The sequence below is a fragment of the Schistocerca gregaria genome, chromosome 6 (genome assembly GCF_023897955.1).
Source record: "Schistocerca gregaria isolate iqSchGreg1 chromosome 6, iqSchGreg1.2, whole genome shotgun sequence".
Classification (NCBI taxonomy): domain Eukaryota; kingdom Metazoa; phylum Arthropoda; class Insecta; order Orthoptera; family Acrididae; genus Schistocerca; species Schistocerca gregaria.
Window position 1 is genome coordinate 248,187,440 of NC_064925.1, and position 26,593 is coordinate 248,214,032.

A 26,593-nucleotide genomic window follows, 5' to 3' on the forward strand; every position below is an offset into this window, starting at 1 on the left:
TTGCCCACCATAATTCTCACCACTCCACAGGTCAAAACAGGTGTTACATGTACTGGTTCCTGCTACCCACCTTGCCTAAATTTAAGTTAATTTATGTGAGGTCAGCATTTCTTTTCAATAAGTACATCCTTTTTTTGCTCCCTTTATTTCTACATCTTTTATTTTCTGATCTGTCTGTTTCTTTTCCTCACCCCCTCACATGTCTACCAGGTATAATGCACTTAGCTTTCCACTCTTATTGACTGTTGCAAGATGATTTTTCAGTAATCTCTGTCTTTCTTATTACACTATCTTCCAACTTTAAGGTCTCAGGTTTTCAAATCGTGTCTGATGTAGGCACCAACAATCAGCCATTCCCTCTTAACCTTTCCAGTAAGTCTCCCCCGACCCAGGGTTCTGGGTGATTTTTGTACAACTCTCCCCATTTCCTAAACCTTGACAGTTTTTTCACTTCATCCCTCTTCCTTTCCCTCCAGTCCTTCTGCCAGAAGCTTGAGCATTTTTATATCTTTTAGGTGTTTTCTTTTGCTACAAGTTGGTGAATAGATTTTTTATCTATCCATACTACATTATATTTTCAAACACTGATTATTTTCATTGACACTTAGATTAACACAGACAAAGACCTGGCTCAGGGGGTGGAGGATGAATGAGAAAATAGGGTGTAAAATTTTCAAAGGAAGTATTGTGGCAGTCTATTGAAGTGATCTTTTTGGGAAATCACAGAGATTTACAGTGGCCTCATGGAGACTACAATCCCATTCCCGCTTACAATCGGTTTTAATGAATAAGCTGCCTCATTTGGTTTCCCTTGACTAATAACTGAATACACAGGATTTTTTGAAAATCCCAAATCTTTCCTGCTATGTTAGTTTTTAAATGATATGCTAATAACATACAAAATAATATGGCATGTAACACTATTCTTTAAAAAATAAGTATCTGCCTAAATTAAGCACTGAAAGAGCTGTACACCAAAAATCTGCAATTGTATCAAAATTATTTATGTGAAAGAATGTATTTCAAAGAATTTAGAGCAGTTAAATATGACAAATGCAGTGTTACAGATTCAAAGGGTTGAAAATGCTTGGACTATTTTAACAATTATTCAGAAACAACACTTAAACACACTGCAGAATACCAACCTTGCCCATTTCACCTCCTTTGTACAAGTCAAGGTCTGCTTCCAGAGCTTTTCTTGGAAATGAAGGAAGCTTCATGAGTTCCTCATGGAGAAACACAACTCTCTGTACAACCTTGACAAGGAGAAAGATAAAAACTTATGCAATCATTTAGTTAGAAATGAGAAATTATTAAAGAAAAACAAAACTATAAATGTGGACACAGTATATGCATCGATTAATGCAGGGAAGAAGCATACAGAATGTAGAAAAAGGTTTCTTAATGTACTACTATTTGCTTTTGAATTCTGTCCCCCATTCTAAATTAATTTATCACTATGTACTGACACATGCATTGACACATCCCACCACATCACAGGAACAAACATCTATGACATCATTCAAAAACACTAACATAATCTTACATGAAGAGGCAACATGATTTTGAATATATGAAGATATACAGTTACAAGGCAATTTTCAGTTTTTATAAATCATCTAAAGACTGAGCAACTACTTATTTAAAGGAGAGAATAACAAGTGAGGAATAATAACAGCTCTTAGATTTTTGAGAGCAGCACACAAAATAAAATACATGAAAAAGACACACACAGTCAGAAACAAATTAAGAGTTTACTTAGTCTCACCTCATATAGCTTAAAACAGTATCTAAAACTAGACATGAATAAGGTTATTTCTCAAACAAGAATTATTAAGAGCTCTGATCACCCACAAATTCAGAAACATATACATCCAGCATATATACTTTTTCTTTCTATAGAAATGATACTGCTGCTGTCACTCTCTTTTATATGTGCCAGGTATCTTTGGACACATGCTTGCTGCAGAAGTGATGCTGCCAAAGAATGCAAATGTGAGAGGATTAAAATAGCCCTTGTATTGTAGCAGGCATTCAGGTCCTTTGATTCATACTGCAGAAAATGTGTGGCCACTACGTACTAGGTGTCCCCCCCCCCCCCCCCCCCCCTCCCCACCCCAACTCAAAAACAGATGGTTCTTCTAGGCCCGTTCATGCACTTAGTCAGTTTGTTGACTTTCATTCTTATACAAAACACTGTCATAGGATTACAAGTGGTGTGACTAGAGTGTGGTAATGAGGAAATGCATGGGACATTTTTAGAACGGGAAGAAATGCAACAGCCGGAACCTTGGATAGGGATGATGGTCTGGGAATATCATACATTTGGGTCTCCCAAGCAGAGTGATGTGGATGTGTATTGTGCTTGGCAACTGTCCAAGTATAATAAACGGTAAGTGGTGCTATGTGTCTACTAACCATGTCTGTAAATCATGTGGGATCATATGGATAATTACCAAGGAAATTTAGTATCTTCAGTGTTTTTGGATGATGCCATAGACCTTTGTTCATAACATATTTTCCATGTTCTTGTAATAAAAGTTTGCAGTCATTGAAAAAGGTTTAGTGTGAACCCTTCTATATCATGTTACGTCTTATGTGAACAAATGGTTTGCTTAAACACAATTCTGGCAAACACTGAATAAAGACAAAATTTTTATTATATGCAGATAGATGAATGTTAATGTGAAATACCAGTGTTTCACTGAATGTGAAGGAATGATGCATAAATGATATAACATAGAACTGAAGCCTAAGGTTCAGTGCATAGTCACAAATTAATGTAGAATGGTGAGAGAGAATTCAAAAGCAAATACTATTCTATCAAGAGGTCAGGAAGGTGCCAGAAGGCTACAATGTGCGATGTGTGGAGGATAACAGAGAGAGAGAGAGAGAGAGAGAGAGAGGATTTCATTTCTGGTTTTCACTTGAGAAAGTCTTAGCCTTGGCAGAGTGAAGTACTGAGGCATTCAAGGTCTGGACGGTACTGGGTGACAAATGGTGTTCTAACAAGGAACCTCTTGAGTGAAAGGTCCAAGTTCAATCTTTGGTAAGGCTCACTGAAAGTGTTGTGTTAACAATTATGAGAAGAAAAATATTAGCTGCTAATGACTCACCAGGTGCATCAGGAAGGAAACAGAAACTGAGTGCCCAGGAGGTGTAGAGATCAGCCTTATGTGAGATGTATGTATCACATTTCACAAAATGTACATTGTTTACATTCAAGAAATGTTCAAAACAAACCATTAACTTGCATCATTAACACCAAATGAAAAATGGTGCACTACAGTGATCACATAGGATCACACCACCAAGATTGAAGCTGATCTCCTTGGGAGTTACAAACTATGCAGGATGTTCATCTAGGTATCCACTCTTAAAGTACACATATAGAATCATATTGGTCTAAGTGATGAGAATTGATGGAATTTGATGTCTTGTAACAGAATGCAAAACAATCTGACATGGAGCTTATCATGAAACTGGCTATCCTACAAGGCATAGCTGTAGATAGTGTGATAGTATGATTTATAGGCATGGAAGAAACAAACATCCAGAGGCTAAATTTGTCCAGTGGTTTCAGGTGGTATGAAATGCAATCTCACACACTTTTTAGGAGCGATATATTGATCTACAGAAGTGTGATTTTTTTAAATGCAGACCAAAAAGCAAGCAAAAGCAAGTTATTTTGCCCAGCTACTGGTCAAAAGCAGAGCTCACACTGTAGTGGAAGCTCTCTTACATCCATTTTCCCATTCTAGCTAGCTGTGACATAAATATTCCATACTGTACTGGCAAGATCATGCACTCAAGAAAGAATCATAGAGGACAGAATACCACCAACTTCTTGCAGCACAATAAATAAATTTCCAGCCAATTTACCATCCAGATTAACAGTCAGCATAATTGTATATGCATGTGTTAAGACAATGATGTTAACTGATCTTAATACACCTCTCTTGGTACCTCTAATTTACAGGGTTCCTTTCACATGCATTTCTTATTCAAATCCTGATTCCTTACTGAGCAATGGGATAAGTTTGCTTACCTCATCTACTAAGTTTTGGGCCAATTCTGCAGTTTGCTGTGCACAGTTAAGTTGATGGTTTGTTCAAAATTTGTTATCTTAAGTTCTGCAACCATTCGCTGCTTCCCTTGAGATCACTTTAATCTGTGTTGTATGCAATTTGATGTACATAATGTACCAGGTCACTATCATGCAACATCCTGTAAATTGTATTGAGCATCCTTGAAACACGCAAACACCAGTTTTTCTTAAGTACTACATAGTCATATTCCTGAGAACTTATTTGAAATCTGTTCATAATTGTTTCTTTACAATGCTGTGGATGATCTTCCATGTACGTAATTATGTTTAGGACCTGTTCCTTGGACTATGATTGTCCTTTACTACATTTCACTGGAGACAGGATTTGTGGCTCCTTGTGCAACGAGAATGATGAACTACATGGCTTGACACCTCTTTCAGTATCACTTTTAGCTGTTAAGCATGTATCTTCATCATTGTACTCCTAATGTACATTGTCCACTCAGTTGAGCTTATACCACACCACACATATCACTGACTAATCTTGCAGAAATTCTAATATTACATCTGCCACTTCTTTTTCCCTCTGTGAAATATTTTGGGTTCCTTTCTGATGAATGTCAACTTTGGCAACTGTTGTTGTAGATATAATGGGAATGTTTGCTTTGTTTATCATTCCCATTGCTCTGCTTCATATCAATACCACTAGCACTGTAGCACTGTTGAGTTACTCATCAACTAAGCAGTTCAACTATGCTCCGTAGCCTCTTGCTGTGCTCATTATTGAATACCTTCAACCCCCCACCCCCCCCTGCTGCCCTTGTAGCCAATATTGTGGCTGCATAGTAGACACTATGTGGGGTGTCAAATTCGAATGCCCTAAACATCATCGACTTTTTGCAACCCCAGACTCGAGGGGTTCCTTGAAAGATTTTTGGAAGTGAAAGCTATATTAGTTGAGAGAGTGTGAGAAAGATACTGCCAAAAAGATCTGTCAATGAATTGACTGTGCAATTTGGCTATAAAGGAAGGAAATAAACCTCAATTTTATAAGTCACATAAAGACAAGGAAAATATTAATACCATATTATTACACTGTTTGTGATAAGGATCCATAAATTGTCTTACCTGTCAAGAAAGTATTGCCCACCTGGATACCAGGTACAAAAAACTTATTGAAATTAGATGTATGACTGTGACTCAAATGAGAAACTTAAAAGTTCCATATCATTTCGAAAGTTGTGGGATGAAGTTGGTAGGTGGCATTAGTGTCCTTGAGATTCAGAAAGTGACTAACAGGTAGCAGAGAGATGCTACAATGCAGGAGAAGGTCTCACACCAATCGAAATTCATCGCTGAATAACAGCGTAGTACGGTTAATTGTGTTTGTCAACGCAGTAGGTGTATGAGTGGTGTAGAGAGATTAAAAATGGTGTAACGTCTGTGGAGGATGCCCCATGACCAGGGCATGCTCACCGTGTAGTGATGGACAAAAAAATATCTTTAGTGAAGGAGCTTGTAAAGGAGAAAAGACATGTAACTCTGACCGAAATAGTCACAATTTTGAAGATTAGTACTGGTTCAGCACAGAATATTCTCCACAATGTACTGCACTTCTATAAAATGTCTGCAAGAAAGGTGCCACATCAGTTGACTGATGAATTGAAAGACCATTGCACTGATGGTTGTGAAGAACTTTTGCATCATTTTCACTTCAAAAGTAATGCATTTCCAGGAGACTTTGATTCACTATCACCAACCAGAAATGATAAGGTCATGCAAGTAATAGTGCCACAGCTCATCGTAAAATAATAATAATAATAATAATAATAATAATAAATAAATAAATAAATAAATAAATAAATAAATAAATCTGCACTCAACGATCTGCTGGAAAAGTCAATGCTCCTCCTCTGGGGTACAAAAGGAGTAATCCTGGAGCATTACATGGATAGGGCAATGATGGTAACCAAAATTTCTTATCATGACATGCTGAAAAATTAACTTCACCCTGTAATCAAGAATAAATGATGTGGACTTATGATTTCACGAGTATTGCTACAGCATGACAACACTCAAAAGAATACAGCCCAAAGACAGCTATGACTATTCAGAAAATTAAACCTGAATGTCTGGTACATCCTCCTTATTCACTCGATATTGCTCTTTGTAACTTTCATTCGTTCAGTGCACTCGAAGAAACAATGAGAGGCAGGGATTTCAGAAGTGACGAAGAGGTGAAAACTTTGGTGCACAACTGGCCACACACACAACTAAAAGAATTCTTTTTTCCGCGAACCTCCCGGTTGTCCCGGGTCGTATACACCCTGTTGATGCAATCACAGGAGAACAGAGCGGTCTGCACCCCAGGCGGTATTGGACAGACACCTAGGAACACTGAGATGGGACAAGCACATCCCCTTCAGCTGGTGAGAGAGCCATATCAACTGGGCATTGAAGACCAGACCCAAGAAGAGATGAATGTCTACTACCTCGAGAGGCTGGCCATTGAGGAACAATTCCAGATGGGGACAGACTGTACGGCGATGGCAGAAATGCATGACACATGTCTTGGCCGCCGAAAACTGAAAGTCATGGGAGAGTGCCCGTGAGTGTGCCCGACAGACTGCCCCCTGTAGACAGCATTCTGCAGACCTCATTGTAGAGGAAGTAAGGTAGATACAAAATTTGTCAGAATACAAAGAGGGGGACACTGTCGGCCTAACAGCTGTCACCAAACCATTAATGGCTATAAGAATGAGGGGGACACTCAGCACAGAACCACATGGAACCCCATTTTCTTGCTGATGGGGAGTGCTGTAGGAGCAGCCAACATGGACCCAAAAAGGGGAACAAGAAAGGAAGTTATGGATAAAAATGGGCAGAGTTCCATGAAGGCCCCATTTGTGAAGGGTGGTGAGGATGTGATGATGCCAGGTGGTGTCATAGGCTTTATGCAGATCAAAAAATATTGCAAGGAGGTATTGCCAATGGGCAAAAGCCGACCGGATAGCAGACTACAGGTGCACCAAGTTATCCACCATAGAGTGGATACAGTGGAAACCACTTTGAGTCGATGACAAAAGGTCGCGGAATTCAAGGATCCAAGATAGCTGCTGACTCCCTATGTGTTCAAGGAGCTTGCAGAGGGTGTTAGTAAGGATAATTGGACGATAGCTATCCAACTGAAGAGGCGGCTTCCCTGGCTTCAACACTGGAACAACAATGCTTTCCTGCCACTAGGTGGGAAAGACACCCTCACTCTACAGGTGGATGAAGAGGGTCAGTGTACGATGGTGGCCAGACACCGATAAGTGTTGGAGCATTTGGTTATGTATCCGATCCGGTCCATGAGGAGAAGGGAGTTGTTGAAAAAGGGTGGTGAGGGCATGGGATGTGGGCTACTTGTCAGGTGCGAGATAGAGACTACAGATTGAGATTGGAATGGCCAGATGGACCCTGACAGCAATGGGTTCCAGAGTGGTATGGAGGGGAACGCATTGACTAACAATATCCTTGCAGACCAAGGTGCAAACACCACCAGAAGTCCACAAAGGGCCAATTCGGTTCCGACAGAAAGTGTGGAACCCACAAAGGGAAGGTGATTATGAATTGACAAAATGTGTCTCCTGGAGTGCAATACAAGTGGCAGAGTAGAAGGAAAGAAGGGGCTGCAACTCTGGAAGATGACACAAATACCTATCACAATTCCATTGGAGGATTCTCAAGCTGAAGTCCAAAGGGGAAGCAAAGGGATCGGAGTCGGTCACACCACCGAGTCACCACCCATCACCGATGAGGATGGGGTAATATCCATACAGGTGGGGTCAGACTCTGTTGGTTCATTGACTGGAGGAGGGGATGGCTGCACCTCAGGGTGTACCGGAGGGGCCTTGCCCTTGTTCTTACATTTCTGCTTCTTATCTTGGGAAGGGAGAGAAGGGCAGGCTTCAGCCAGGGCGGGCACGGAATTACACCGGGCAATCTTGGTGCTCACTGGCAGCGGATCACGCTGCTGATGTGGAGCCATAGATCACCTTTCAGGTGGGTGCAGGGAAGAGGAGTCTCAGGTGGGAGCCCCAGTACTGGTGGCCGCCGAAGGAGGGGAGCACTTTCGCAGTGGGGGAGGGGGAGCAGCACTCGAAGGGGTGGGTATGGGTACTAAATGTGGAGGGGGAGGGGAATTGGGAGATGGAGGAGGAGGCTGAAGGATTGGGGCGAATGGGGTGAGGCTTGGAAGAAGAGGGGGTAAGAGGGGGAATGGACGTAACGGAAGCAAAAGTAGAAGAAATATACACGAGATGCAGCGGTGTAGGTGAGCCAATCTAAGGTTTTGTACTCTTGAATCCTTCTTTCTTTCACATACACCGGGCATACAGGTGAGTGTGGAGCATGTGTCCATGACAATTTACACACACTGGTGGGGGAGCACAGGCACTCCCCTCATGGAGTCACCGCAGAGGGGATCAGTGTTGCAGCGGGAAGACATGTTTCCAAACCGTAAGCATTTAAAGCATCCCATTGGTGGTGGAATATAAGGTTTTACATCACACCGATACACCATTACCTTGACCTTCTCTGGGAGGACATCTCCCTCGAATGGCCAGGATAAAGGTGCCCGTAGTGGTGCAACTGTTTGGCACACGGCGGATGAAACAAACCCCTCGCCATTAGTAGTTAGCATAGAGCTCAGTGTCAGTTTGGAGAATAAGATCTTGGTGGAAAATAATGCCCTGTACTGAGTTCAAAGATTGGTGGGGCGTGACAGAGACTAGGACATCACCAAGATGGTCACAAGCATTCAGGGCGTCAGATTGGCAGCAGAAGATGTATTTATGAGCAAAGCACCAGGCCGCATTTTACTCATTGATTTCACTTCACCATACTTATCTTCAATCGTCTCCACAAAAAACAAAGGCTTGGTCATGGCAAAGCTTCCGCCATCTGTCCTGGTAGAAACCAGGTACCGAGGGAAAGGTTTCAACCCAAGCTGGCGAGCTTGACCCTCCTCCCAGGGGGTGGCCAGGGAAGGGAAGGCTTAAGGATCAGAAGAAGGGGTGTCACAGCTGCTACCAGTCTTAGAGACGGCCACAGAATGGTCAGGATGGTGAATCTTTTGTTGCTTCATGCGCAAGGACTCTGCCCTAGAACCACGCACTCCAATAAGGGGCTCGCCCTGTGGTCACACCCAGCCACAGCAAGGGCCATCTGGCATGGTGGATATTGCCAGGAGTTCGGTTGCCCCAAAGTGATGAGCATCGACTCCTGGGCATACACGAGAAGTTAACAGCTAAGGTACTAGCAGTGTGATCCCTGTGGTTTCAGGGGACTCAGCCAAGTGGGTACTTAACAGCCCCACCACACAGACTGGCTACTGTGGTGGTGACCTAGCAGGAGGGGGGCCAGGGTGCAAAGGGAAAGGTGAGGGGAGGGGGAAAGGAACCTGCACCATGGAAGCTAGGTAGGGAGTTCATCTCCAAATCGCTCACACTGAACGGAAAAAGCTATTTTTTGTTTCACTAAGAAAGACTAACATATAGAGTTCATTTTATGTTGTCCATATTTCCTGCTATCATATTGTAATAGAGCAAAGTGGTATTATCCTACATGTTCTTATAACTCCCCTGATGCGAATATTATTTTTTCTTTTGTGGTTTCTTTTCATTAGTAATGCATGTATCATGTGTATATAAAATGGTCTAAATATGTGGTTTCAGTATTTCTTCTCAGTAAATACCTCTTTCACTAACTCCTTTTCATTTACATTTATTTTAGTTTTCAATCTCCCCCCCCCCTCCCGGTCCCCTCATATGTCACTTGGCTTTCAGGTATTATTGACTCTTGCATGACGATTTTCAGCAAAATCTGTCTAGCTTATTACCATATCTTTCACCTGTAAGTCCTCAGGTTTTCAAATCTCATCCAATGCAGGCACCAACAATCAATCAGTCAATCTCATGCCATCCAGTAAGCCCAACCTGGCATTTTTGGCAACTTTTCCATAACTGCCCCTATTTCCTAAACCTCTCCAGTCATTTTATCCTTGTTCTATTCCCTTCAATCTTTATGCCAAAAGAAGGTGCGATTGGCTCTCAAATCTTGTGCATTTTTATATCTTTTATTTGTGTTTTCTACTGCTGCCATTTGGTGAGTAGATTTTTTAAATCTTTCTTTGTTTTCAGATGCAGTGAAAAATATATTGTGATTTCTGAACAAGTATATATGTTGAATGCTATAACATTTACATATACTTGGAGTGCAGGTGTCAAAGTTTGCAAATTTAGGAGTTATAAGAGATTAGCATGTATATATATTTACATTGATGTCATTAAATAGCTTACCATGTCAACATTTTTGAGGATAGCCCAAGTGAGAAGAACTTTTCCAATCTCAACAGATTTATGTGTCAGTTCTTGTTTTTGCAATGCATTGAAAGCTTCTTCAGGTTTCATGTGAACTAATTCCAACTGAGGATACTGTGAGCGTTTAAAAAAATAGAAATCTCTCACGTAAGATGACGGGTTATGTATCTGATCTGCAACAGAGTTTTCCATAATCGTGAAACACACACATGCATTATACAAACAAAACTAATTAAAACATTACAGTTTAGTTCACTTAATTACCAAAGTAGAACAGAATAAAGGTAATGATTAAAAAGTAATTATTTTACCTCAATAATTTGAAATTAATGTAACCTTGGAGGGAGTGCCAATTTCATGATAAATTTATTACATACAATATTTATCCATAGCTATTAGCTGCCATCACAGAAGAAAATTCATCACTGCTATTTCTCTGTCACCTGAGAGTGAGGTCAATACCCTGCAATGTCCATTATCAATGACTCCTCCTGTGGCCAGTAAGAGGCTCAATGGGCCATCACATGAAATGTGAACTGTCAAGAGATTATCTATAATTTGAGGGTTATTCAATAATTAAAGAGACAAATTTATTTATATGAAGCTTATTTAAAACTGCCACTAGACAAAAAGTCCCACCAATTAATGATCATCATTGTTTGATTTGGATTTCACAGATATTGCCTTTTGGAACTCCTAGTGCACTAATAATTTTCGCACTTTTTTTGGAGCATCTGATTCAAAACATTCCAAACATAGTCAATTACTTGGATGATATATTAGTAAGTGGCACTACAAGAGGAAAATAGCTTGCAAACTTACATCTCCTGCTTCAGACACTTCAGCAAAATGGAGTAAAATGCAATCTACAAAAGTATGAATTCTTTCAGGAGCCTCGCGGTTCTAGGCGCGCAGTCCGGAACCGTGCGACTGCTACGGTCGCAGGTTTGAATCCTGCCTCGGGCATGGATGTGTGTGATGTCCTTAGGTTAGTTAGGTTTAAGTAGTTCTACGTTCTAGGGGACTAATGACCACAGCAGTTGAGTCCCATAGTGCTCAGAGCCATTTGAACCATCTTTCAAGAGCAATTAGAGTACTTAGGACACATATTGAGTTATAAAGAATTTCAATGAAGTCATCACAATGTGAAAGCAACAGAAAAAATCCAAGTGTCTGCAAACTTAACAACCTTTAGCAATTTATTGGAAAATAAATTATTATGCATAATTTATAATACATACAGCACAGATCATCAGGCACCTAAACAATCTATACAAGAAGAGTGCAATGTCACAAACCTTTTTACAATTTAAAACATTAGATAATGTCTGCTCCTTGTGTAGCAACCTATGACTCATCAACTGCCTTATCCTAGCCACTGGCATGTCTCAACATGGCATCAAGGCCCTTCTTTCTCACAAAAGCTATGGGTGTGAACAAAACATTGCACAAATGTGCCCAGATCAAACACTCAAAAATTGAAAAAGAAGCATATTTGGCATCCAATAATTCCATATATTTCTTTATGGTACAAAGTTTTACCTCATAACAGACTATCTTCTTCTTTTGCCTTTATCTCCTATCAACATGGGGTCTACATGGTTATTATCAGATTTTGTGCTGATAATGTCAGAGGGTGGCTGGATGCCCTTTATATGGCTATCCCTTTATAAGTCGAGATTGAATTTCTGTACTCCAACTGTCTGTGAGTAGTGTTATCCACGTGAAAATGTGCAAACATTTTTCTAAATGTTTGCAAATAGTGTAACTGGGGCAGGATGTGGGTATCAGCCCAGTATTACCCAATCAAATGTGGAAAACTGCCTAGAAACCACATCCAGGCTTGCCGGCACATTGGGACTCCTTGTTGATCTGCTGGGCAGATTCAATCTAGGACAGGCATGCCTGCCCAAATCCCACAAGCAGCATGCAAACACATGCAATTATCTGGGTGGGTATTTCATGAATGACTATAAACCATTAAGTTCCTTTTTCAGCCTTACGAACTATCTTCCAGAAAAAAACAACATGATACCTACACTGCTATGCTAGCTTCCTCAACAATTACAATTATTCAATTCACTATCAGCAGACAGCATAACACGCTACACACTAATGCCGATGCCCCATCCAGACTACCTATGAGACTGTTTCTGATATTTTGGACTGAGGAAACCACTGTGCTTTCAAATAGATAACACCTTACAAGACTGTTTACAAGAGTTTCCTGACACTGCATCCATATTTGTGTAGGGTAAATCTGACCACTGAGGAATGACATGCATGAAGGCACTCATCAGGCAGTAAACCTACTGGGCTGAACCAAGCAGGTCATCAAGAGGACAGTCCACTATAGCAAGGCCTATGGGATAACCCAGTCAGCAGCCCTCTAATGGTCTACACCTGGACAATATTGCAGCATCCATGGGAACACATCCACATGGTATATGTAGGGTTCTACCTCAAAGAGATGTGGCTCTTTACCAGAGACTCATTTTCCAAGTTCCTTACTTATTTATTTACATGTCAAGTTCTGTAGAATCAAATTGAGGAGCAAGTTTCCAAGGTCATGGAACGTGTCAGTACATGAAATTACAACATAAAAGTAATAACAGATAATAAACGTTCTTGAACCTGCAAAAAGTCAGTCCATAAGTTTAAATAAATGCTATCAGCAATACAATTAGAATCACCTTAATTTTTTAAGGAACTTGACAGAATAGAAGGAGTGATCCATGGGGAAACTCTTCAGTTTTGATTTGAAAGCACATGGATTCCTGCAAAGATTTTTGAATTTGAGTGGCAGCTTATTGAAAATGGATGCAGCAGTATACTGCACACCTTTTTGCACAAGAGTTAAGGAAGTTTGATCCAAATGCAGGTTTGATTTCTGCCAAGTATTAACCGAGTGAAGGCTGATTATTCTTGAGAATAAACTAATATTGGCAACAAGAAACAACAATAAGGAATATACAACTCACACCCCTTATTGCCCAAACCACCCGTTTCTGAGCCAAAAATATCGTTGTAGAATGGGAAGAGTTTCCCCAAAATACAATACCATTCGACATAAGCGAATGAAAATAAGCAAAGTAGACTAATTTTTGTGTCAAATTATCACTCACTTCTGATACCGTTCTAATAGTAAAAATGGCAGTATTAAGTCTTTGAACAAGATCCCGATTGTGGGCTTTCCACGACAGCTTACTATCTATCTGAACATCTAGAAATTTGAATTGTTCAGTTTCACTAATCATATGCCCGTTGTGTGAAATTAAAATGTCAGGTTTTGTTGAATTGTGTGTTAGAAACTGTAGAAACTGAGTCTTATTGTGATTTAACGTTAGTTTATTTTATACAAGCAATGAACTGAGGTCATGTACTGCACAATTTGAAACCGAGCAATGTTGCACACAACATCCTTTACTACCAAGCTAGTGTCATCAGCAAACAGAAATATTTTAGAGTTACCCATAATACCAGAGGGCATATCATTTATATGAATAAGGAACAGGAGCGGCCCCAACACTGATCCCTGGAGCACCCCCCACTTGACAGTACCCCACTCAGATCCCACATCACAGTCTTTCTCAACATTGTAAATAATGAACTTTTGCTAAAGTAAGAGGTGAACCAATTGTGAGATACTCCGTGTATTCCATAATGGTCCAACTTCTGGAGCAATATTTTGTGATCAACACAATCAAATGCCTTAGTTAAATCAAAAAATACCCCAAGCATTTGGAACTTTTTGTTTGGCCCATCCAGTACCTCACATTGAAAAAAGAATATAGCATTTTCAGTTGTTAGATGACTTCTAAAGCCAACTGTACATTTGATAGCAAATCGTATGATATAAAATGATCAATTGTCCTTGCATACACAGCCTTTTCAATAACTTTTGCAAACACTGATGGCATAGAAATAGGGCTAACATTATCTACATTCTCCCTTTTCATAAAGCGGCTTTACTACTGAGTACTTTAATCGCTCAGAAAACTGATCATTCCTAAACGAAAAATTACAAACATGGCTAAATACAGGGCTAAGATGTGCAGCACAGTACTTTAATATTCTGCTAGACACTCCATCATAACCATGAGAGTCCTTAGTCTTCAGTGATTTAATTATTGACTCAATCTCCCTCTTGTCTGTATCAAAGAGGAGTATTTCAGACATCAATCTTGGAAAGGCATTCGCCAAGAAAGTTATCAGTGTATCAATATTTTCTCTATGATGAAGTGTATGTTGCACCATAGCAGGTGAAGTATGCAGTTTAAGAGAAACCAATATTTAATTGTGATGGGGACAGGAACCCGACAATATGAAAAAAATAGTAGGAGATCTTGGATAGGGTGGAAGAAATGAAAGGGGAAGGCACTTTGTAGAATTTTGCATAGCCTTACTTTCACTGTTCAGGTGGCAAACTTCATGGCAGCTCTCAGAACAAATACTATTTTGCACCGACATGTGAGCACAAAGGAGCACTTGTGACAAATGAGTCACCAAACAAATTATTTGCCAAGTGAACTGCAGCAGTCTCACATGGCACGAGTATTTGGCAGAGACACGAAAGTCACTTGTATAAAATGGACTTTATCAGGTTACAGTCCAGAGCAAAAGAGAAGATTTTAAAATGTGGTGTTACACAAGAATGCTGGAGAAGGATAGATGGATAACTAATGAGGAGTTACTGCAACAGGGAGAAGAATTCTTTAGCCCTGATGACTAAAAGGAGGGACAGACTGATTGATAGCATCCATCTTGATGTCTCAAGTGTGTGTGTGTGTGTGTGTGTGTGTGTGTGTGTGTGTGTGTGTGTGTGTGTGTGTTTGAGGGAGAGTGAGAGAGAGGGGGAGGGGGAGGGGGAGGGGGAGGGGGAGGGAGATGGAAAGAGAGAGAGAGGGGGGGAGCGGGGGAGGTTTGATGGCAGGTTGAGGGAGATTACTGAATGGGGAGACAATGGTTAGGCTATAGAAAACACTTTAAAGTGGATGATGTTTGTTGGAGTAATTATGCAGAAATGAAGAGATATGCATAGAATGGACCATTGTGGAGAGATACATCAAACTAGTCTTCCACATGAACACCTCCACAACAATACAACATGAACAACAGTAATAGTACTTGAAAGACAGATATTCAAATAAGATAAAGAATACACTTCTTTGACATTAAGGAATTCAACACATATAAGTGTCTGAAAAATAGCTAATTAAAAATTAGTAAAAACTGATTTCATCTATATTAATATACCAATAATGATGTCCAAGGATTTTACAAACAAATAAGCATACTAAAAAGAAATAGAAAAAAAATTGTACTTCACTGCCTGAAATACAGTATTTTATGGACTATAAGACTTTTTTCTTCACAACTCTGCCTTCAAAATTCAGGTATGTCTTATACTTACAATTAATGTAAAAAGTCCAGTGTTTGATTTAAAATCCCCACCAGTCTTAAAAAGGCCATATATTCAAGGCCACAGGAAATCTACCTGTATTTGGCAACACTGGATTTAACTGGCAGCACCAGTGCACTGAAGCGACGAACATGTGTTGCAGGGATTCACAAGCTTGTTAACTGTCTTCCTCCTGCCCAGCCATGACAACCCCAGAATACTGTCTAGCCTATGATATGTCACTGCAATCTACAGTCTGACTGAGCCTGAACTGGATGTGATTTGTGTTATCAATAATAGCACAATATTTTTGCTAGTAGCAAGTTTCATAATAGAAAAAATAAATAAATAAATAATAATAATAATAATAATAATAATAATAAAAGGTACTCATTTGATGTGGGCCACAAGTTGAAAGTAATAGTGTATGTAGAAAAACATGGAAGCAGAGCAACTGAGTGGCACTTCAGCCCTCCATCAACAGGAGAGGGGGGGGGGGGGGGGGGGGAGGGTAAAGACGGACTGAAAAAAAAAAATAAAGAGGAAGACTACATGTGCAAATAGACGACAGAATGCAAAATGGCCAAAACTAGGAGATGATATACTGAAAGTGATTCAAGGGCACTGTCGAACTCACAGTGGGAAAAAAAAAAATTCAAATTCACACCACATTTGGAACTTAACATATATTTTTTGTTGAAGCTGCAGACAGTGGGGGACTCCGGAGACACCGGCACCTGTTGTAGTCACAAATATCCTCTTCCTGTAATTTTCCTCTTCATTTACTTCAATAAATACAATCTTTGATATGGTTCTTTAACATTATATAAAATGGTTCAAATGGCTCTGAGCACTATGGGACTTAACATCGATGGTCATCAGTCCCCTAGAACTACTTAAACCTAACTAACCTAAGGACAGCACACAACACCCAGCCATCACGAGGCAGAGAAAATCCCTGACCCTGCCGGGAATCGAACCCGGGAACCCGTGTGTGGGAAGCGAGAACGCTACCGCACGACCACGAGATGCGGGCTAACATTATATACATATAATACATGAAGATCACAATACTTCATCTCTAAAATCACACATCCTCATCGTTCTTCTACATACGAGAGACTTAGACTGTGTCTGGCTAAAAACAGAAAAACTGTACAACAAATTGAATAAGAAAATGTTTTAGTTTGTCTGCACCTTACTGTGCATTCATAATTAACATCTTTGCCAACCCTCTGGTTACTCGGTGCTTAATTTTACGGTATCCTAGAAGCCGTTATCATGTACTTATACACAGACTTTAAGGGTGGAGTTGGTTGGTGCTACAGGTGTATGAAGATTCATGGACTTAGCTTGGACACCAAAACCAAAATATCTTAGAAAATGCCATACGAGTATAATGAGAAAATATTATCTTTCCATTGCTTTAATATTCAGCATCAAATGAAAACTAGCGTGAAACTAAGCCAAATAGTGAATAGAGATGAAACTCCTCTGACACTGATGTGCCAAGTAACAGAACTGTTGCCATGAAAGTTACTAAAACTGTAACTATAAAAACAAGGGGACATAAAAAGAATGCACAACTCTGTTGTCCTTTAACATTGTGCTGACCATACTAAATGTAATCCAAGGATCATTTTCAAGTGCAAGCTAATGCCAAAACCTCAAACAGCAGCAAGTGTTGCTGTTCACGTTCATGATAAGTGTTGCATGGATGAGGCTGGTATGACATTATGGATCAATAGAATGTGAGAGAGAAGGAAATTGCTTTACTGAAGAAGAGTTCTCTTCTTATGCTAGAACAATTTAGTGGCCACTTGAAAAACTCTGTGAAATAGAAACTGAGACAGGGAAATACAGAACTTGCTATTACTCTGGGAGGACTTAATTCACAATTTCAACCTCTTGATGTCTCGATAAATAAATCATTTAAAGTATATATGGGAGAGGAATGGAACAAATGTATGACAGAAGAAACACAACATGAATTCACACCGAAGGTAGATCTAAAATAACCTACAATCAAACAAGTGTGTCAGTAGATAAAACTGTCATGATGATCTACAGTGACAGAAGATATTGTTAAATTTTCCAAGAAGTGTGGCATAAGTAACACTCTCAATGACAGTGAGGACAAATTCAGATGATGATTTTCAGGAATTTTAAAGGCCAGTTTGGTTTTATAACTTAAGATTTTTCTTTTAGTATGGTTTTACAATCTAATAATTTTTTTATAACATTGATGTTATAGTCAAAAGTGTCTTATAGTCTGTAAAATAATAGCACTCCCCACCTCTGCAATTGGAATGCTGCTATACTAAAGTACATTGTAACTTTATGCTCTATTTGCAGAGAACTATAATTAATTATAAATTCTAAATAAATTATATATATACATCATAAAAAAGTTTATAAACACACACACACACACACACACACTTACGTGTCTTGTAATCGACAAGGAAATACTCCTTGTGTCGAGATTCAGGAATGCCAAAGAAATCTAATGATTCCTTAAGAATTTGAATAAACTGGGTATCTTCTTGTACAGGAAATTGTGAAGGGATTCCTCCAGCATCTGGGTCTGAAAAGTAATGTATGAAAAGAGAAGATGAAAAAAGGAAGGGAAAAAAACAATAATTTATAAAAGCCACATCCAAAGAGAATGTCCTTATGTTGATATGGAAGACTGTACATTACCTCTAAAAATAGAAGGGTACACCTAATTATCTTTGGAAAGGCCACTGGAATCTGTAGATAATTCACATATTTAAGCAAGAAATTGAAGAAAGTGTAAAATTACAGACAAAATGTTTAGAAAAAGGATTTTGCAAAATAAAACAAATACAATAGCCAAAGTAAGAAACACGACAACAAAACAGAGAAAAGAAATAAGTGAATAAATGAAGGAATATTGGTAAAAGAATGTAGCTGAATTAGGTTATTAACTTGTATATAAAATAAAACAGAAAACTCAAAAGAAAATCACATTTCTGATGTAGCATGTTAAAGTTAATAAACTTTATGTTTATGAGACTATTCTTCATATTTGCTAAATTTATAGCACTCTCATTTGAATTCTGTTAAAAAAAATACAACACTTAGTTGATTTGGAGTTTATTTTTCAACATACATGCTGGAAATAAATACAGTTTTTCTTTTTTACCTTTTGAAACCATTCATTTGTTCACTTTCATATACCAACTTTCAGTTTCATAAAGACACACAACAATTACCACAGAAAGTTTTATGTAGTTGCACTGCATCACTGTTTCCTCAAATGTTTAAAACTGTGATACTGGAGCTTTAATCCACTATCATGGTCAAAATAACAGGAGAAGGAAATAGAAGAAGTAATTAGTGTAAAACTCCTCACAAGTATTTATATGACAATGAGCATGGAAAGTTTCAAAACTGCACACAAAAAAATCAAATTCAATCTATGTTATAAATATGACAGTAAAAATATTACTGCAAACTATTATAAAATATAGAACTTGTACTGAAACCAATATGTACACAAATGAGGACACAAACTGATACATAAATTTATTGTGATACATCTGTTATGTCAGTTTTAAAGTTTAACATTGTAATGTGCAGTAGCAGCTGTTATCATCTAAATGATAATAGTGTTTCACATTCAACAACACTGTAAAATAACTTCATATTACATGACAACATGCTTCAACAGTCAAAGCTCTCATCATCAGGTTTCCAACACTTGCAGCACATCATATATCAGTGTTGCTGATGATGACAGCTTTGAGCCTTGATATGCATTGCTGTGTAAGGCAAATGCTATTTTACAATATGGCTAAATGTTATAACTTTATTATATTCCCTTTCTTTGACTTATTCTTAAATAGTAAAAAAGTAAAATCACTTGGCACTGTTAGTATTGTATTTACAAGAGGTACTTTCGGCAAACTAATAGAAAATGCTTACACTGAAATTTTCTGAGAGATTAAAACTTTGTGCCGGGTTGGGACTCGAATGTGGGGCCTCTACCTTTTGCATGACAGTGCTCTGCTGGCTGACCAGCACCATGCATCAACCATCCTCACAGATTTATTTCTACCAGTACATCATCTCCTACTTTATAGATTTAACAGAGGTCTCCCATGAAACCTGCAGGACTAGGACTCCTGGGAAAAATGATGTTGCAATGATTAGTATTCCCACCAGCGGACATTATGATGGAGGCAGATGATCTGAAATGGGTAGTGGAATGGAACAGTGCAGAAATCTGTCATGGAGGGCGTACATAGTATGGACAGATCCACTGGCAGATGTGTTTACCTGCAGGTGGCAGTAAGCCAAGCAGGCCACTGCTTATGCTGAGTTCAACCACTGCAGACCTCACCTTGCACATTGTACACAGTGTTAAGGCCAAGTGCTCAGTCATTAACCATCCATGGCAAACATGTGCTGAGTTCATTCCCTAGCACCTCTCTACATAGTTTTAGTTGCCCTGCTTTGTGGACCAACTCATGCGGTAAGTTTCATTTTCTCTCACAGGGTTCTATTCCCTGATTATTAACCAGCCACTGTCAGACCGTGAAGTATCTGTACTGTCAGTGTAATACAGTGGTGTTGTCAACATGTGCAGATACTGAAGTGATGACAAAGGACATCCGACATTCGTGATGACCCTAATATTTGCTTGGAAGTCTCTCGGGCATGCAGCCAGATTGACCGACTGCTGCATTTCTAATGTGGTCAATCAAGCTGGCTGCATGCCTGAGAGACTTTCAAGCACCAAATTCACTAGGAAAACTTACAAATGCCCCTAATTTTTGTTTCCTTTTACCTAGTATTAATTTTGAGCTACAATGAAGCCAGGATTTCTGCAATGCTAGCAGGAACAGTTGTGCCTACAGAAGGAACAGTAGCAGCAGTGGCAGCAAGATCAAATCATTTGCAGATGCTGATGAAGCAAATGCGGATTTGCTTCAAGCTCTTGCTTCGCTTGTAGTGGGGAAAGGACCATTGCAAAGTTTTCTTCCCTGTCCTTGCTGCTTCCAACACCACTGGCCAGTTTCAATGAGTCTACAAAAAGATGGGAGAGTTATCTACACTCGTTCTTGATACACTGCCAAGTAAGGCATATTGTCAATCCAGTTGTTAAGGCCATCACATTGCGGTCCAGCAGTATGGGATTGTATGAAGTTTTTCAAAATTTCAAGCCCTCCACTGGGCCTAGGAAACTCCCCTTTGATGAGTTCTGTTGGGTGCTGATGCAGTGGTGGTGATGCAGTTGCAGTTTAACCAGCACCACAAGCACACTGGCCAGTCATACACAGCCCGGATCGCCAGTTTGCAGGACTTTTCAAGCAAGCATCATTTTGAGTGTCCCTAATGTGCTTTTGCAGTCTCATTAATTTAGAACATCATTGTACAGTTAGTGCCTGATTCCAAAGTTTACATTAGGGCACAGATCTTGTCCAACATTACCCAGATTGCAGAATAGCATGGGCTGACGGCGACAGCAAGGGACATCCTTTCTGATAATTGGCAGGTGGCTCAATTAGGTGTGCACAGTTAACAGATCCAGGTGCCCCTTGGGCACCCTAGGTCGTCCTGTCTCTCACCGAGTCATCGTGTGTTGATAATTCTAGCCCATGGTGTAGCGGTGCTGCCCGTCTTCACCTGTGGTGAGCCCAGTCGACAAGGAAGTGATGGTCATCCTTGTAATAGGACTCCTTCCTCTAGCATTGTCTTTTTTTTTTTATAGAAGTAGCTGATACCAGGATTAATCTTGAATCTCGTAAAGGTTAAAATTATCGCAGCTGTTTCACTAAGAGAATTTCACATGATTTTGTATATGATATATTATATTTCAGGCTAAAATGTATGGAAAGAAATTAATCTGTTACTACCTTATGCCTCTCAAAGCTTTTGAAACTTCTGCAGAGACAGAGAAATTTAATGGTGATGTATGGGAGGGTAAGAGTATATCCTCATTAATTTAGATACATACAGGCTCTAGGGGTGCCTGGAGTTGCAACGGCTGCTATGTCAGGTTGTGGATAATAGTAAACAGTGTATTCCTTGCAGGGGCAATTCTCCATTTCTGTGTTTCATAAGAATGTGGAATGGCAACTTACATTATTAGTGGTTGATTCATAATTGGCACAAACATTTTGAGCCCGACATTTTTTTCTGTTTTTGTGGCTGTTGACTAAATGCGTTTAGTGTCTCAGTCTGTTCCTTTTCACAAACTGGACTCCTTACTGTGGTCATACAGCCTGCTATCTGAGAACACCTTGGATCAGGCAGCAAATTTCAAGGCATATGAATCTCTTAAGCTGTCAATGGTACCTAAATTTGTCACCCTGCCCCACTCCCTTCTTCATGTGTGACACTGTAAAGGCTGAGTTTCTGTATTGAAAAAGGCACTGTTTCTCACATTTTGTCACATCAGTTCACTACATCTTTGTTGGTGATTCTGAAGGCTAATGGTGGCACGTGCTTTTGAGTCGATTTTAAACTGACTGTCATGCACACCGTATTGCAGATTCATATCCAATTCTGAGACAGGTGGGGTTATTGGTGAAGTTGCCGAGGGAAGGGGCACTTTTCCATGCAACCACTTGTGAGATGCCTACTTGCAGTTGCTGTTTGACAAGGTTTCTCGAACTTTCTTGGTCTCCAACAACCCCTTTGGCCTTTACCAGTTTGATCACTTTCTTTCTGGAATCTCATCCGCATCTGGAATTCATCAACAGTATTTAGATGACTTGATTCAGGACGTAACAGGCCCTACTTGACAAAAGCAGATACAAAGCCTTCTGTGAGTTTTCCATAACCTCCAGGAGATGGGCCTTCACTGCAAGAGCAAAAGTGCAGTTACTTCTCCCCAAAGATGCACTTTTTGGGCCATGTGCTTAGTAAACAAGGTCTCATCCCTGAGAACATAAAAGCTACCATCAACCTGCTGGTGCACAAGAACCTGAAGAAGCATCAGTCTTTTTTGGGCAAGATTTCATATTACACTCAGTTCATTCCTCAGACTCCACACATCTGCCAGCCTCTCAACTGGCTTAACTTCGCCTGGTCTGCAGATTGTCAATAGTCTTTTCAGCGTCTCAAGTAGTATTTGCACTCTTCTCTGGCTTCTGTTTGCTGGGTAAAACTTTAACCATGGCCTGAGATGCATCCCAGTATGGCTTTGGTGTCACCTGTTCCACTGGAACTCAGATGTAACTGAACAATCCACTGCTTATCAGCTGAGTGGAGTAATTAATCACAGGTAGAAAAGGAGGCACTAGCTATTATTTTTTAAGTTAAGAATTCTACCAGACGGCAATTGATCACAACACTGAACATCTGGTGCATGCTAGTGGGGATTGTGCACAGAACGAGACTACAATGACACCCCACGTCTCTACTGGGCCAATCCCGGAGCAACCTTTGGACAGAGTGCATGTTGATTACGCTTTTGGGAAGCATATGGCTGTTGGTGTTCGATGAATTGTCCAGTTTTCCATATCTAGCCAAGCCATCCTCCACATCATTGACAGTCACTGTTCATGCATTGTTGGTTATTTTTTTCACAGAAGGAACCCCCCAGGTTCCACAGTGGGCAATTTGTGCCACACAAGTTTGAAGACTTCTGGGTTCACAATGGTACCCATCACTTGACTACCACTCAGTTTCACTTGTCTTCTAACTGAGAGATGGAGCGCTTCCAGACCCAAACAAGGAAGTCCATGTCTGCCTCTTCACATGATAAAGTTTTTTTTTTTTTTTTTTTTTTTTTTTTTTTTTTTTTTTTTTTTTTTTTTTTTTTTTTTGCACACACACTGGATGATGCCAGTCAACAGGTGCAGTCTGGTGGAACACTTGTGTGGGCACCAGATGCAATGTCTCCTAGATTTGTTGCACCCTGAGCTGCATGATACAGGCTACTGTTGCCTGCCATGTTTTCCTCCCGGGGCTGCCATTTGGGCCTGATCCTTGGGCCAGTGGCTGGAGTAGCTGCTGCGTGTTGTTATAGGCCACAAAGGTCAGCAGTTATTGCAGTGAATATTTGTAGGGAGCAGTTGACCCATCATACAAACCAGTTGTGCCAACACCCTATTGGAGCATTGCCGCTGCAGTCTTTGGGTCAGCTGAATTGCAGGGTTAGTCACAACGTTGATACAGATGTGGGCTGCCACTTGTAGAGGCACACATCCGTCTTGTCACCCCCTCAACACCCTCTGCCTTCTTCCCATAGCCTGCAACCTTTAGCCTCACTGAGACTTGTGCCTGCTCTTGCTGATGTGGAGCCCATGGATTTCAATGCAGCCTGCTGTCTACTCCCCTAACTTTGCCAATGTAGGTGGCTCATCCCCACTGTTGCCAGAGGACCCACTGTTCATTCAGCATCCATGTCTGTCTCTCCTTCTTGCGGAGCCAGAGGTGTCAACATTGTCTCTTTTGGTGGTCAGTCTGCTGCCGAGCTCTCCAGTGCCCTTCCAGTCCTGTTCCAGAGGTTATGACCCAAGCCTGGCCATTTTCAACCCTATGTGGCCTCTTCCGGGGGAGAGATTTAGTATCTCTGCCAATGGACAATGTCATGGAGATGGATGAACTGCCAGGCGTAGCGCAACAGAATAGTGTGGAAACCTATAATGGATGGCACACACAATGTCTAGTATGGGCAGATACACTGACAGAGGTCAGTAGGCATTAGGCTAAACAGGCTAGCTTATACTGAGTTCAACCATCGCGCACATCGTCTTGCTCATCATGCCAATTTGCTGCAGAATGATGTCATTATCTGCCTGCACTAACTGCATGGTGAGTTTATTCCCATGTCTCTACCTGGTTTTGGACTTCTGCTTCCAATAGATCAACTTGCACAATGAGTTTCATTTTCTCTCAGGGGTTCTGTTCCCCGGTTAATATGAAGCCCCCTTCAGCCAGAGAAGTAGACATGCCAACACTACTTTACAGTGATGTCCTCAAGCCTGTGGAGATACTAACAGAGACATGGTCAGCCACAGCCTGGGGGATTGTTTCTAGAGTGAATTTTCACTCTGCAGTGGACTGTACACTGATATAAAACTTTCTGATGGATGAATACAATGTGCCAAACCAGGAGTCGAACCTGGGGCCTCTGCCTTTTGTGGGCAAGTGTTCTACCAATTGTGCTACCCATACATGACTCATGACCTGCTGTTGCAGTTCTACTTCTGCCAATAACTCATCTCCTATCATTCAAACTTCAGAGAAGTTGTCCTGCAGAACTTGTAGGGCTAGCAATCCCAGATGAAAGAATACTATGGAGACACAGCTTAACCTCAGTCTCAGGGATTGTTTCCAGAATAAATTTTCACTCTGCAGTGAAGTGTATGATAATATAAAACTTTCTGGCCAATTAAAACTGTGTTCCAAACTGGAACTCGAACACAGATCATCTGTCTTTCATAAGTGCTCTATTAACTGAGATACCTGAACAAGACTCACAACCATTCCACACAGCTTTACTTCTGACAGCAGCTTATTTGATCTGTGAGAAAGTTCCACTGCAGTGCAAAGTCTGCTGCAGAGTGAAAATTCGTTCTGGGAAACAATCCCACATATTCTAAGTCCTTTAATATCCTTTCTCCCAATCCTGCAGTTTTAACAGAAGAAAATCTGTGAATATTTGAAGGTTGCTGCCCATAAAAGGTAAAGATTCCAGGTTTGAAACCCAGTGCAGTACACAGTTTTAATCTGCCAGAAGTTTCATATCAGTGAAAACTCTACTGCAGAGTGAAAATTCATTCTGGAAACAATCCCTCAGTCTGTGGCTAAGTCATGTCTTCACAGTATCCTCCCTTCCAGGAGTGTTAATTCTGCAAGTTTTGCAAGAGAACTTCTGTGAAGTTTGGAAGGTGGGAGATGAGATAATGGCAAAATTAAAGCTTTGAAGATGATTTGTGAGTCATGCTCAGGTAGGTCAGTTGGTAGAACACTTGCCTACGAAAGGTAAAAGCCCTATGTTTCAGTCCCAGTCTGGCACACAGATTTAAGCTACCAAGTTCCATATCAGAGCACATTCCACAGCAGACTGAAAATTCATTGTAAAAAGTCTTTCATTTTTTGTGATCTTTGATAGTTTTACTTTTCAAGTGTATATTCTTTCTTAAGTGCAAATGCATGTACAAGTTTTTGTGATGCACACATGTAGAGAGTACGATTGTGTTTTGTGTTGTAGATTACAACAAACATCAGAAAGAAGAGTGTAAAACTTAGTAATGGCACATCAGTCTACTACTCTCAAATAGCTGCAGAAGTACTGCTGAGTTGAACATTCCAATCTGACCAATGGGTGTGCATCAGCAGTGTAATATTCCTTCATTCCTTGAAAGATCGTACACATCTGAGCATCATGAACTTAACACTACCACCTCCTGTTAACTTCACAATGAAATAATGATGATACAAAATTTCTTTCACTATGAAAATTTGAATTATTAACTCCAGGTTCAGTGTCACCACACCAGGAAGCATTAATGATGTTGGTGACTGATCAGTAAATGACACGGATAGCAACTCAGAATTTCCAAGAGATGCAACCAATGTGATGAAATTGCAAAAACAGTTCCACTCTAAGATTAAGACATTTGTCTATCTGAAAACTTTACCAGCTTTGAAAAATTTTCTGTCTCCATTCGTTGCTTTCATCTACAGAATAAGGAATTTGGTTCCATCTGTTTGAGAACTACTATAATTTCATCTTATTGTTACATACACTGTAATATTCAACATTTTTACTTTAATAAATCTGCGGTATCCATTACT

General features: G+C 40.1%; 1 protein-coding gene across 4 annotated transcripts in view; it reads right to left on the bottom strand.

Annotated features, from left to right (window-relative positions):
- The window catches only part of LOC126278568 (protein unc-80 homolog), a 953,735-nt gene that overhangs the window by 290,738 nt on the left and 636,404 nt on the right, over positions 1 to 26,593 (bottom strand). For all 4 annotated transcript variants that reach the window (XM_049978772.1, XM_049978771.1, XM_049978773.1 and 1 more), the window contains 3 exons: positions 18,258 to 18,398; positions 10,390 to 10,583; positions 1,146 to 1,256 (listed from right to left, as the gene is read on the bottom strand). In XM_049978772.1, coding sequence (XP_049834729.1) covers positions 1,146 to 1,256; positions 10,390 to 10,583; positions 18,258 to 18,398 — 446 coding nt within the window. The remainder of the gene's footprint in view (positions 1 to 1,145; positions 1,257 to 10,389; positions 10,584 to 18,257; positions 18,399 to 26,593) is intronic.